The sequence below is a fragment of the Acipenser ruthenus genome, chromosome 12 (assembly GCF_902713425.1).
Source record: "Acipenser ruthenus chromosome 12, fAciRut3.2 maternal haplotype, whole genome shotgun sequence".
NCBI lineage: Eukaryota > Metazoa > Chordata > Actinopteri > Acipenseriformes > Acipenseridae > Acipenser > Acipenser ruthenus.
The window spans coordinates 39,420,470-39,435,136 of record NC_081200.1 but is presented as its reverse complement, the minus strand read 5'-3'; the positions used below and the strand labels follow the sequence as shown (position 1 = coordinate 39,435,136).

The 14,667-nt window shown below is 39.4% G+C and overlaps 1 protein-coding gene across 3 annotated transcripts in view; it reads right to left on the bottom strand.

The window, feature by feature from the left end:
- Positions 1 to 1,086: 1,086 nt before the first annotated feature.
- Positions 1,087 to 14,667, bottom strand: part of LOC117417270 (tyrosine-protein kinase JAK1-like) — a 28,316-nt gene continuing 14,735 nt past the window's right edge. For all 3 annotated transcript variants that reach the window (XM_034029272.3, XM_034029274.3, XM_034029273.3), the window contains exons 7-24: positions 14,226 to 14,411; positions 12,966 to 13,123; positions 11,769 to 11,883; positions 11,202 to 11,412; positions 9,894 to 10,012; positions 9,307 to 9,456; positions 8,794 to 8,881; positions 8,269 to 8,396; positions 7,866 to 8,001; positions 7,536 to 7,687; positions 6,985 to 7,135; positions 6,149 to 6,243; positions 5,864 to 6,056; positions 5,414 to 5,538; positions 4,685 to 4,857; positions 3,287 to 3,404; positions 2,714 to 2,824; positions 1,087 to 1,759 (exon numbers count right to left, since the gene is read on the bottom strand). In XM_034029272.3, the coding sequence (XP_033885163.2) occupies positions 1,658 to 1,759; positions 2,714 to 2,824; positions 3,287 to 3,404; positions 4,685 to 4,857; positions 5,414 to 5,538; positions 5,864 to 6,056; positions 6,149 to 6,243; positions 6,985 to 7,135; positions 7,536 to 7,687; positions 7,866 to 8,001; positions 8,269 to 8,396; positions 8,794 to 8,881; positions 9,307 to 9,456; positions 9,894 to 10,012; positions 11,202 to 11,412; positions 11,769 to 11,883; positions 12,966 to 13,123; positions 14,226 to 14,411 (2,511 nt within the window). In that variant the 3' untranslated portion in view covers positions 1,087 to 1,657. The remainder of the gene's footprint in view (positions 1,760 to 2,713; positions 2,825 to 3,286; positions 3,405 to 4,684; positions 4,858 to 5,413; positions 5,539 to 5,863; positions 6,057 to 6,148; positions 6,244 to 6,984; positions 7,136 to 7,535; positions 7,688 to 7,865; positions 8,002 to 8,268; positions 8,397 to 8,793; positions 8,882 to 9,306; positions 9,457 to 9,893; positions 10,013 to 11,201; positions 11,413 to 11,768; positions 11,884 to 12,965; positions 13,124 to 14,225; positions 14,412 to 14,667) is intronic.

Below are 14,667 nucleotides of genomic sequence, written 5' to 3'. Positions count from 1 at the left end.
CAAATATATAGTTTATAAATCTTTTAATCCGCCATTGGATCCAAACAGTGTTGGCAATATACGCATGGCTTGTTAAAGGAGTGTTTTTTTTTTGTTTTTTTTTGGTTTCTACTGCGATGTGTTTCAAGTTGAACATATTTACGTTTCACATTTTTGAACCTGTAAATTGCACAAGTCAGTGTTACTACTTCATTGATTCTGTAATTTAATAACTAAATTGACTAAAGATAGTAAGAGCATTAAATTGCAAGATTTGTAAAGCATGTGATTCATGAAGAAATATAAAGTAATGACTTATAAATTTCACTTTTTTTCTTTTTTATAATGGTAAACCTTTAAGAGACACTGTTGGCTTTATATTCTATTATATTGTGCTTTTGTGTTTTTCAGATTAACTGAGCAGTTTGTCATTTCAATAGTGGTTTCTACACCATTGAAACATCTTATCTTTTTAAATTTGTAAATGACCCAGATTTGGATATTTTGACTGTAGGGGGTATATTAAATAGATTTGATGGAGCCATTTTAAAAAGACCATTTTGAAAATGTTTTAAATTCCACCAAACTTAATTTAATTTATTTGTATGCCAATTGTTCTGCATGGAAACACAGGTATAAGAATAACACTGTTTTGAACCAAAAAGTATGAATCAAATAGATTTAAAAATAAATGAAAAAAAAGGAAATCTTGATTTTTACATTTTTATTGTGCTGTGTCTGTATTGAAGGCTAGTGCTGTCTTTTAAATGTTAAAATAAACAAGATGTTAAAGGCTGATTCCTAGCTCCAGCAGAAGTAAAATGTCCTCTACATTTTGCATGGTTCTGTAGACCTTGGATTTGATGATACTTGATGTAACGCTGCCCTCTGGTGTCAAGTAAACATTGGAATAGTCTTCTATAGACTAAAGAAACTAATACATATATTTTAATTCCTATTGCCATGAAGCTCAAATTAAATGTGCATTTGTAACCATCTTAAATATTATTTTAAAACACTCCCCCCGCTCTTGTTTTTATGACCCTGTCACATGTCTGTCTTTGCAGGTTGTAGTCCTTACAGCAAATCACTTAACACAAGACTGAATTGGAGAAAAAAAAAGTTTTGTTTAATACAATAAAGTTGTACGTATAAATGCATAACTTCTTGGCAGCAAATACAAAGGGAAACAAAGATTTTAATGCCAGTGGTTTAATGTCCCTCGTCTATAGTTGCAAAGACAGATGTATCTTTTTTTTAAACAAAAAAAAGAAATATAAAATTTAAGTACACTGCTTTAAAAGCTGAGGAAAAAACCTAAAAACTGAAATTATAAAAATAAAAGCATGTGATGTATTTACAAATGATATAACCAGGGCACGCAAGACGTGGTGACTTTTAGCAACAATTACTACCAGGGTTTAAGTACATTTGCTTGTGTGACCTTGAGGCAGCATCTGCTTTCACAATCAATTAGTAAAGAGTACAATTTTCTATGCCAAAGCCGTTTGCATACCTGTTGAATAATATTTGAGTAAGTAAAGAAAAGACTCATGCTCAAAAACAATCCAGATAAATGAAAAAAGTGCCTGAATGTATCTGACAATACAGAACAATGTCATATTTTATAAGATTTCAAAATGGTCAAATTCAGTCATTCAATCAATGACAAATCCAGTTACAGTTTATCTATAACTGTCTCAAATGCATTTATTAAGCTTGTAAACGTGGTCCTGTTGTTTGGAATGTGTTCCCAGCACTTCTTCATTTGGGTGTAAATCTGCAAAACATTGTGAAATAGGAGAGGAAAAAAAAAAAAAAAGTTCAAGGTTAAGGTGTTATGATTCAGCTAGTAATTCTGAATTAAAAAAATAACTAGAAGAGCTTTTGAACAAAACATATCTGCACTATTTGCAGAATGCCATTTCCTGACCATACAGACAGACAGGTGTGGCTAATGTAAGTAAAGATTAACCCTTTGCGGTCCTATGTCGGACCTGGTCCGACATTGCAATTTTCCCTTTCCGGTCCAATGTCGTACCCTGTCCGACATCATCAAAAAGACGTAAAAAACAGGTCTCTAGTCATTTTTTCTCTGGAAAAATCCGAGAAAACCATTCAATGGCTGAGTGAGACCGATAGGAGCCAAACAAAAAAAAAGGGTGTGTCTCATGAATATAGATAATCCCGGCACCACATAGATAACAGACATAAACAAACAAGATAGCTGCTTCCGCATCCAGCGCTCAAAGAATATCACAGACATTTGCAGAGGCTTTTTTTTAGATGTTATAGTGATAAAATAATGACTTGGATCGCATTATTGAGGAGTCTGGTGATAAAACGAGTGATCAGGAGATGATTTATCGGTATGCACTACTATGAAGAGGTGTGTAAAAAAAAATACAGCGAACAAGGGGTGGGGCTGGGCTGGAGATGCAGTACTGAGTGTCCTGTTGATATGCAGTGCCTTTTAAACCTGTTTTACTGTGAAAAAAAATACTTTTAAAACAGCGCATCTAAAATAAACTGCGCATGTGAAAATAAATTGGACCTGATAGGCGCTGAATAAATGGACCGCTAAGGGTTAAACAAATTTTTGGTTCAGTTCTGTAATGAAACAATATTGGAATATGAAAGAGCTGATTTTATAAAACCTTTCTCTGAAGATTAAAACTGAAGGGGCTAGTACTGAACAGTACATTATGGCAGGACAAAGATATTCTGATCATACCTCTTCTGGACAGTTCGTTGGACAAGGCAGCCGTTGGCCATCCTCTAGCACTCTTACAAGCCTAGTAACAGTCATCTGACCTTGAGTTGGACCAATCATTTTCAAAAACTTCTGCAAATCATAAGAAATAGAAAATTAAAACATGAAACATTATATTGTTTAAGCATCATTAGGTGGGCATTTTGATTTCTTGTAGTATTCAGATCTGGCTTATTTGAAACAAAACCAAAAAAGGCATATTAAACAATCTGTTGGTTTCATAGAGCCTGTTCAATACTCCTCTTGAATTACCTATTGCTACCTTTGTGCTATTGCAGATCTGTGAAACCCAGTGTGAGGATGCTATGAAGTGTTATAATCGGCACAGCCAATGCTAAATGGTTCTGTCCCAGGGGGCATTGTGCTCAGGTATAGATCATTAAGTGGTTCTGTTTCTGGTGGGGGAGGCATTGTGCTCAGGTATAGATCATTAAGTGGATCTGTTCCAGGGGGCATTGTGCTCAAGTATAGATCTAAGTGGTTCTGTTTCTGGGGGCATTGTACTCAGGTATAGATCATAAAAGGGTTGTTTACCGCCATTGGGCTGCACTCAGATGCACAATAGGTTAGCAGCTCATACATGGTAACTCCAAATGACCAAACATCTGAAGCAATGTAAAACTTGCACTGAAGCAAACATTCTGGGGCGTACCTTTAAAAGAGAGAAAAAAAGACAAAACAAAAGATATCAAGGGCCTGGAATGGAGGCTAATTTAGATCACTGGTGAGGTGTGTTCCCCCCCAACCCCCAACACCAACATTCTAGAAAAATATCTTACATGTTCCCCATCAGTGTATGCGGGTTATTGCACATACTGTATTAGACTGGAGAGGGGAAATGCAGGACTTAGTGAAGTTAAAAAAGTGAGGTAGATAGACATCGAAATTGTACAGGTAAGAGAATTGGGTTGCATCACTTTTGCTGGAAAAACCCCTCTGGGGAAACCTTTCCACACAGCTGCTGTAGAAATCTTCTGATCAGCTGCTCCCATACAGTACATTGGCAGCCTTTATCTTCTGGGCTACTTCCCTGCTGTTAACATGTAGCTACATGTTTACCCTACAGTGACTCATTCACTACCTGAAATGCTAGCTTTCCTTATAAACACAGAGGTGTTCCCAACACGCATTCCTGTCTGTGACTACTGATTCACACCCCTGGCTTTCCCCTTGTACCATAAGGGCACTGAAACTCCAGCCCAAAACTGTTCACAAATAGCCTGGATCGAGGTCTCTGCTGTCATACTGCCAACTACTGACTCGGGAAGCCAAAACGTTAATCGTCATTAGTATTCATTTAGATAGATGCAGAACCAAACTATACTTTGAAAAAAGAAAAAAGTCTGTAGTTATGGATGGTTGATTCAAATTCAGCCCTGTGTGATTTTCAACCCTGGCTATTTATTAAAAAAAAAAAAAAAAATTCTTATAAGCAAATATTGTAATTTTTTTTTTTTTACATTAAAAAGCAAAGTTGAAACTTCACATTTTTGGACATCATGTTAACAGAAATATACAACAGATACAGAGCTACAACACACACGGCAGGTTTACCCCTTGAAAATCCTGATCACTTTAGTCATACTCACTTCAGGTTGACTCTATAAGACTTAAAACAAATCATACATTTTACCAGAAAGCTTTTAACATACAAACTATCGATTAAAAAATAAGTGAATTGCACTTGTGGATCACTGTTTTGGGCAGGATTTACTTAGCTCTAGTTTTATAAAGCAGCAAACAATTGTATCAAAGATACAATGGTTGTTGCATCTATAGTTTTGAATTAACTTTTTTTTTTTATTCTTTTTCATTAAAGTAGTTAAAAACGAAAAAGAAAAGTGATGTGCTTATTAGTCTGCCCAATATAAAAGGATGGAACTGATAAGAATTGTATCACTACTGCAGTGTCATTACATGACAAAGGCTTACCAGAAAACAGGGCTGTCCAGATCGTCCTTCACAGTGTAGTACTCCTTGTTGGTCTGAATGGTTTTTGTCAAACCGAAATCTCCGATCTTCACTATGTTTTCATTTTCAACAAGGACGTTGCGAGCAGCCAGGTCCCGGTGAACATACTTGAGAGATCCCAGGTAATCCATCCCCTAGAAACCAAGGGCAGTAATAAACTCAGCTGCATACATCTTCCTATGTCTTTTTTAACATACAAAAGTGTACTTAATTAATGTGTCACGTCTTAATAAATGCACCACAGCAGAGTTTTTTTTTTTTTTTTTTTACCTGAGGCCCATCTGTTCAGCTGATAGTAAAATGATCTTGATTTTAGAAGAAAAAAATAATAATATTGTATAAAACCAGCTATTTTAGTTCTCCATTTAAATCTAGAAATTCCAGCTTTACAATCCCAGCCTTGTGAAGGACAGAACACTTATGGATACAAACACAGGCCGCGCTGATGGTGCTGAAGACAATCAGTGACAGAGCAGAGACCCATTTGCCATGTGTAACCAGTTTGATTTACCAGTCTTATACATGGCACAGGATGTACGAATAAAAAAAAAGTCAAAACAATCGTGATTGTGCTTATATTAAAAAAAAAAAAAAAAAAAAAAAGATATGGTGAAGTGACAACAGGTAGCGAGTTTATTATAAATGCTACAGTACAGGCCTGTGTCACAACAATACTGTAGATGAACTTACCCGACATATCTGGACACCATACTTGAGCTGCTGTTTTAAGTTTATTTTGTGCTTGTTTCGGGGCAGGTATTCCTTTAGGCTGCCAGAGGGAAGGTACTCCATTATCAACGTTATTCCTCTTCCTCCTAAAATCAGAAACAAATTAATGTGTCATCCAATTGTACCCTTAACCAGCTGTGTTCGGTGACCTCATGTTCATGGCCTTTAACACATTTTTAACCCAAGTAAACCCCAACATTTAAAATAATGAGCTAGAATTGCTCCATAAAAGGACGGGTGTATAATGTTCCCCACCGGGTGACCGCAGACAACCTTAAGCACGTGTTCATTTGAACAATTTCAACAGGCTTCAATGGTGTCATGTGTAAAAAGAAGGCTGTGGCCCAGGCATTACATGTAATGTAGACTGTTAAACTGGCTACCAGCTCTAGTACTATTCAGTTTAATGACCTTCTTCTGTGCAGATCCCTTTGTACTTCACAATGTTTTCGTGGTAGAGGTTCTTCAAGATGTCGATCTCTCTGCGGAGGTCTGCCCTGTGCTCGTCGTTGCTCTCGGGTTTCAGTGACTTCACAGCAACCAGCTCCCCAGTCCTGTCTCCCTCTGGGTCGTACCTGCACAGCTCCACCTTCCCAAAGTGACCCTGATGACACACAGTCAACAACAGTGAATGACCCCGCCTGCTTAAACTGCTCATGACAAATGCATTCAGGAAAAACAGAACAATCCATTTACCTCCCCCAGATCTCTTATCCTCTTAAGAAACCTCTTCTCAAAAACTGTGGGGTCAACATCAGTCTTGGGCACGATGCCAGAAACAATGTCGGGATCTGTCAATTAGATCAAATTAGATTAAAGACAACCAAGTAAACATTAGGACTAACATTAAAATGTTTCCCTGAAGCAATACACCAGTGCAGTGTGTCTATTCGGCAGTGCATATGACAGTCACGGGGCAAGGATGTAGGTTGCTTTAGGATGAAGGAGGGTGGTGGTCAAGTGGCCTTCCTGAAGTTGTGAGTGAAAGTTTCACAGATACTGTAGGTGAATTGACACAGAGCAGTCTGACAGAAGTAAATTAACACATGAATACAGCATATTAATAAACATGGCATACCAGGGTAAACTATAGTAAGTGCATGGTAAAACTGCTAAAATATGGGGCAGGGGGCAACAACTTCTGTGTTTCATGTCATAGTTGCATTCTTAATTGGAGTCTATTCAATTGATCTGAACTTAGCAGATGAACCTGACCCTCAAGCAGACCTTAGAGGAGTGCACAATGGAAGCACAGGCTATAAATGGTGCAAGGCTCACACTCTGTGCTCACCTCCACACCTCAGCCTAACCTAACCAGATTAATAATGTAAATGTGTCTGATGAAATACAGCACAGCAGAACTTTTCTAATATTCCAATCCCCATCAGCTTTAATAGCATCTTAAGGAATGCTGTTCTACACAGCACCAAAGCTCACTTAGCCAGTGCAAATACTGTTTGATCAGCTTCCGATGATCTGTGCCCTCATGTAACTCCCAATCAAAACTGTGCGTTTGAGGCAACATTGCTTACTCTGCTCCTCCAGCCTGTTGATGTCTCTCATGATGGCTCGGAAGAAGGGCCTCTTTTTGGGGTCGTAGTTCATGCACTGTTTCATGAGGTCAGCCAGCTCCTTGCAGTCCGGCGTAGCCAGCACACAGTGTGCTGTGTAAAATCTCTCCTTCTGCCAAGGCAACAGAAGAACACAGTTGGAAATCAGCCAGGCCAATGGAACAAGCCTTTGCCTCCTGTAACCGTGGGAGCCTTCATATCCATCCTTATTAGTTTTAAGACGGCGACTGAATGTAATAGTTATCCAGGGATTCTAGTTCTGATAATTACCGTATGATCAGAGGAGAACATTGATTTTTAAAAGCATTCGAACAATGAATCAGTTCGTGGGGTAAAAACATTCTGAGAAAAGCAGTTATAACCAGAATGAAAACAAAGACCGTACTGTTTGGTAACATCTTGACCAAACATACTGGCATCATACAAAACAAACACAAAAAACATAAACACACAAATCTAAATCAGATGTGTTTTACTAAACGAAATTGCACATCAGTAGACACTTTATTTACCTCTGTCAATTTCTTATCTTTGAGTGGCACCTCCCCGTTATAGCAGATCTCCCACAGTGTCGTTCCAAAACTCCACTTGTCTGCAGCAACACTGAGGCTCTCTGCGTTTTCAACACACTCTGGGGCAATCCATGGAATCCTCTCCACACATTCTGGATACATAATACAAACACAAAGTCAGCAGGATATGGACGGAACTTCAATGCAGGTTCTAAACCTTTCAACACGTGAATTTCATAGAATGTTATGAACCAAGCGCCGCTAAGGATTATTTTCTTAGCGTTGTGTTTTAAAGCAGCTTCAGCCTCCTGTGTTTGTATGTATTCATACCTTCTCTGGTTAGAACAGTAATGGGAATCCCTGGGTCGCTCAGCTTGATAAAGGGGCCTCCTTCATTATCAAGCCCTTCCCTGGCCAGTAAGATATTCTTCGTGCACACATTTCCGTGGACCAACTTCTTGTCCTCCTGAAATAAGAACCAGTTTGTAGAGTACTGTGCCATTCTTACGCAATTCCAACAATTCCACCCCTCACCCATGCACCTGTATTATTAGCAATGCTTAGCTGTAAAAGAAATCCGTTCAGAAGAAACATTTTACTTAACCCCCTTTCTTTTACTATATGGCATGATTTGAAAGAGCCTAATTGTGATTGCTGAGATTCTGCAATATCAACAATTCCATGAACACAACGCATTGATTTTTTTAGATATATTAAAAATACCCTTGCTTACCAGGTAGCTCAGAGCACTAGCTAGCTGTTTAGCAACTTGAAATTTCCATGCAGTTGTGAGAAGTTCACTCTTCCGATGCATAAAGAGATCTAGGGGACCCAACTGGACAAGTTCTTCAACCATGATATCTGCAGAACAACAAGAAACAATCAATATATAAATTATTACACAACAGTAGTTTTTAGACTCACTGTTTGACCTACAATGCAATTAGATGACCTGCACAATCATTCATCAAATTACTTAAATTAAATTGTCAACTGCCTTTAACAAACACACTCATATTTAAAGGGTACAACAGCACTACATGAAAAATAAAACAAACTGCTCCAGAGATGCTTCAGAAGAATGATTTTGGACACTGGCAGTGCGGCATTATGCAAATGTTTGGAAGCATACAGATTATTGTACCAAATACATTCGGAACAGCAAGTTTATGTTTTATTTTTCATGTAGTGCTGATGTACCCTTTTAGGTGCGGTTGCAATTTCTTCTCTCTCATTTCTCAAGCAAAAGTGAACTTACTTTCCAAGTCTCTGACACAGACTCCGTGCAGAAGTACGATGTGCTTATGGGAAACTTGTCTCATCATACTAGCAGTTTCAAAGAAAGCCTAAAAAAACAAGAAAAAAAAGGAATGAAAACTGAACAGTAATATTCACTGAACAGCATCTGTTTGAGTGTCTAAAACATATTCTATCCATAATACTATCGATCGCTCCATAAATGCATGACTTGCACAGCTTTACAGCAAAGCACTGGAGTACCCGCTGTTAACTATGCTGCTCAGATCTGAGGACTATTCAATATAAAATGTACTATTCAACACCACTGTAGTACACATGAAATAACTAAAAGTGTATACAAACCTACTACTACTACCTAGGAGCTACCAGCAGGTATTGACCTGGTCATTATAAGAAACATGAAAACTTTCACTGTTCACTTATATAATGTGTGTGTGACAGGTGAAAAGGGTATGTCACACAGACATGTTCTTTACACCTCACACATGTGTTCCTGCACTATAGATCTTACCAGTGAAATGTCTCTGTGACCAGAGCCCAGCACCTTGAGGACCACTTTAACCTCTTTTCCAGTGTAAAAGCCGTCACTGTCTTCCTCGTTCTTGTAGTTCAGGATTCCAGCATAAATATTCGTTCTGGTTCCTTGACCGAGATGTTCCTCCTTCAGAGACAGACAGATAAATATATAAGTTAAATAATTATTTTTACAAAAAGTTGCTTTTGTGACATATACCTGCTAATTAAAAATACTGCACGTTACTGAGTTGATTTTCAAGTGCATAGTAATAGATTCTTGTCAATTTTGCGACATATTGTTTAAATGGAAAATGAGAAAGAAGAAAATGACCTCCCGATCCACACCGCCCCCTTCAACCATCTTCATTTCCTCCCCCTCGCTTTAACATGAAGGAATGTGATGCAGTCATCTGAAACTTCCTTGTATCAGATGGCTTGAATCATATAGATTACATCAAATGGATAGATACACAGAAGGAAGGTGATGTATAGGGTGTTGTAATCAATATTCAAAAGACAAGACAATTAGAGATTGAAATACAGCAGCTGCAGCAAGAACCATTACATCGACACAATAAGCACCTGAATGATCTCCTCCTTGCGGATTCTATGGAAGCTCAGCTGGCTCAGGTTGTAGTTGTTGGCAGTCTGCTGGGAGTCCAGGGCTCTGTTCTTCATTACCACCAGCAGGTTGGAGATTTCTGTAACAGAAAGCAATGCACACACTTTATAAAACAGTTCTACTGCAAAATGTATGAGTGCATGTTTAAAAGCTTCAGATAATTCAAATCTTAAACACTCAAAAACTGCAATTCCTTTTTTAAATTTTAAGGGACGATTACCTGCAAACTGTTTTTCCTTTGTTGTTTTAAGCTAATTTTAATAACTTGTGCAAAAAGCTCCACATTTAAAGGACAGCTGTGTGGGTGTATGTGGGACAGAGAAGCGTATGTTAAAAGGTGTGCTTGTGGCTTGTAATGTGTGGGCTTCTAGATGGGAGAACGCAAACTATAGCTGCACCTGTAAAACTCAGAATAGTTTATTCTATTTACATGCATGCCCAGTAAAACTGATCATGTAAAAAAAAAAAAAAAAAAGTGCATTTGCTGAGTTTATCTACAAGCACTTAATGCACTTTCAAATCATTATGTTGCATGTTAAAACAGCTGTAGTGAACTGAGCTGGGTGACATTACTCCCATAACCGGAAACCACATTTACTACTCTCTTCCTGCCTTATGAATACACAGCAGCGCAGAAAAATCTAAACATTGAAGCTGTGAACATATATCAAGCACACACACACACACACACACACTCAAAGGCTAACTAGTCCAAGCAATTGGAGGTATACTTCTAAACAAGTGTCTCAAGCAAACATGCACAGCCTGATCAGAAGTTAACCACGCAAACAAGCTAAAGGTCACTCGGCAAGTAAGTGCCGATAGCGGATATCCTCAGTGGTGTGCAGAAACAGAACACATGCCGCAGACCTTGTTCTGCTTGTTATTAATGTGAGCCATGTTGGGGGGGGGGGGGTTGGGTGTTTAACCCTTAGTAAAAAGACCTGATCAGCTGTTTACAAATCTGCCTGATGGCTCTGCGTGGTCAGAAACTGCCTCCATGGGCTGCTCTGTAGACCTGACAGACGTCGTATTTGCCTGCCGATTCATATGTTAAATCTACCCGTCATAAGCTGCATTTTCATTATGTAAAGTCTCCTGGCCCAACTGTAACCAATGGAGTGGCCACACAAAGCTCAGCTGTGTGTGCCTTTGGTTATTTATATACATTTCCTTTCTATTTGCTTTTCATATTGTTCTAAGTTTAGAGTTTTGGTGCTCTCCACTGGTCAGACTTTGTTGACTCATTGCCTGCGGATTGCAGTTACCTCTGGGCTGTGGTGGACAACACCTTCTCAGCTGGAAGCTGACACTGTCCGTCCTGAGGATCTGTCCTGATAGGTGCTCCATGAGGTCTTTCAGGCTCTGGTAGTAGGTCTCTGTCCCACACAGCCTGAACCCCTCATCTGAAACTCCCAGCTGAAAGTTCTTGTACTGCTTGTTTAGTCTCAGTCCGCCGTTTGGGTCAGAAACATCATTCTAAAAGGTTAATAAATAATTTTTTTTTTTTTTTAAAAAAGGAGTAAAACACTTACATGGTATCTGGAATTGTATCTGTATTTTCAATCTCTGTTTAGGCTTTGTGTTGTTATATGCGATGATATCAGCAATTGACAAGGATCATGGAAGTCAGATGTCAGTATAGTTGGTTTTAGGGTCATGTACTTTACCAGACAGGTATTATTATTTCATGCATATGTACTGCCATACAAAAATAAGTGTGAAGTTAATTTATAAGAAGCAGCGTGCTGTGTTAAGTATTAAGGAACCCAGTCCCCATGAGAGGTGCGGTAATAGACTTTGTGATAATGGACCGAGCAAGACAGCTGCTGTACCTCACTGCAAGCCACGGTCATCAGAATGTTGTTGTAATCAGTGCAGCTCCAGCGCAGGACATACATGCCGTCTTCATTCCCTTCCAGTTTCAGTTTGTGAATCGCATAGTCAGTGCTGAAATGAGCAGAACAGCATAGTCAGAGCTGAAACGAGCAGAACGACAGAGCCAGCGCTGAAACGAGCAGAACGGCAGAGCCAGCGCTGAAACGAGCAGAACGGCAGAGCCAGCGCTGAAACGAGCAGAACGACAGAGCCAGCGCTGAAACGAGCAGAACGACAGAGCCAGCGCTGAAACGAGCAGAACGACAGAGCCAACGCTGAAACGAGCAGAACGACAGAGCCAGCGCTGAAACGAGCAGAACGGCAGAGCCAGCGCTGAAACGAGCAGAACGACAGAGCCAGCGCTGAAACGAACAGAACGGCAGAGCCAGCGCTGAAACGAGCAGAACGACAGAGCCAGCGCTGAAACGAGCAGAACGACAGAGCCAACGCTGAAACGAGCAGAACGGCAGAGCCAGCGCTGAAACGAGCAGAACGGCAGAGCCAGCGCTGAAACGAGCAGAACGGCAGAGCCAGCGCTGAAACGAGCAGAACGGCAGAGCCAGCACTGAAACGAGCAGAACGGCAGAGCCAGCGCTGAAACGAGCAGAACGGCAGAGCCAGCGCTGAAACGAGCAGAACGACAGAGCCAGCGCTGAAACGAGCAGAACGACAGAGCCAACGCTGAAACGAGCAGAACGACAGAGCCAGCGCTGAAACGAGCAGAACGACAGAGCCAGCGCTGAAACGAGCAGAACGACAGAGCCAGCGCTGAAACGAGCAGAACGGCAGAGCCAGCGCTGAAACGAGCAGAACAACAGAGCCAACGCTGAAACAAGGACAGTGTTTTTTTTGTTTGTTTTTTTTTACTTGTAAAAGGCACTTACTGAACACCTTGTAAATATTTCTGTAAATATATAAATGTATCTTAAAAGCAGTGCGCTTGTGGGCTTCAATAATAAATATGAACAACACACAAAACAGCACAAGCTCGGTTTTGATTGTTGGAAGACCATGAAAAAGAAAACTGTTGCCATTTGTAGCTACACAGTATATAGGTTACAACTTGCTGTTATGGTGTAAATGTAACAGCTTATTTTGTGTAACTATGCTTAAAAACATGTTGTGTTAAGAGAGTAAAACACAGTGAAACTAACCAGATAGGCCCATGGCAGCTATTCTGAAGATTGAGTACCACTGACGGCGGGGCCACGTCTGTGCAGAGGTAGTGGTGAGCATCGACAGTGAGCCTGAAATAGCCATCGACCAGCGCGACGAAGGACAGCGCTTCATCACGGAATGCCAGCTCCAGCTCCTGCATGGGGGGGGGGGGGGAGATGACATCACCGTTAAGGTAGGGGGGAGACCCTGGCATGTTGGAACAGCTCCTAGTTTCTGGTTCACATGCAAATTATAATACAAGCCTTCCAGAAACACATTCGGTATTTATCTGCGATCAAAGTTTTGATAAAAATTTGACAATTAGTAAATATAGCATGAACTATTTTCAATATATAACGCACTGCCTGAATCTCATAGGTTTTAGAAAAGTGTCGTGGACAGTATCCCGGGATTCAATATGTAGTGTAGATAAACACTAGGCACATGTTACATGTTCCTTAACTCTTGGAACAAGCCAGATTCAGAACCAATCGTTTTCATTTGTAACAGGTCAGATTACAGAGTGGTGTGGTCCTCGGACCAATGGAAAACACTGAACTCTTGACAAGAAACTGTTACTTTTCACTTCCCGTTGTCATAACAATAACTACAGATTTATTTTTGTATTATTGTATTACCTACATGCTAAAGTGTGAGTGTAGAGTTTCAGATCTGACATTTCCAGATCTCTCAGTGAACAAACATCAAAGGTGTTCAATGTTGTTTTTCGAGGGGGAGGGGGGGGGGGGGTGTACAGTGGAGTAAAACCGTCTTTATGAACACATAACTTTAAGCAACTGTTTAACCCATTAAGTACCAAATACATTTTTCTTTGAATAAATCTGAATGCAAGCTGTATTATTGTAATCTGATACATTACATTTAGACGTAATTTTTGCTTTTAACAAAATTAGAGTAAGTTATCATAACAATATAGAGAAAATATAAATAACAGGTGGATGCCAGTTAAAAATGCTCCAAAAATTACAAAGTTGTCTGCCCTCATACGAAGACAATTGCACATAATGGGTTAAGCATTCACACAGGTGTACTTTCGATACCTTTTTGGGGTACACTAGCAACATTCTTTAAGCTACAGAAATTATGAAAAAAAAAAAATCCTGTGCAACATTCATCCATCACGTTTCATCCCTGAAAGCCAAATGCAAGGGTCACCTTGGAACATAAATATTTTAATGCAATATATAAATTATCTGTTAACCACTGCACAGCTGTATTTATTTCCATTTTCCTACCATCTTTTTGTTGTCTTGTTTGTAAATGGTGACAGTGGCCTCCTTGATGACAATGTGAGTGATCTCATAAAAATCAGAGAAGAGTTTCCAGCCTTCGTTCACAAGGTCTTTATTTTTGTCTTTTTTATTTCTACTTTCCATCTTATTCTTCCTGGATTTATTCTTCTCCTTCGCAAATGTAACAGTCTGTTTGGAAAGGAAAAAAACAACAAAAATATTCATATAAGTGTACAGAAAGTATACTTAATTCATATTTTTATATTCAGGCTGGAATTTATTTTCTTACCACGTTGACATTTCTAAGAGGAAACATCCACATAATTTGTTTTTTGGTGTACAAGATTTGCCCCTAAGCAGAATTTCCCCTACCAATTTGGGGGTTACTGTGCTACTATCAGTACTAACATAACCCAGACACGTAGCATTGTCATTATAGATGCAC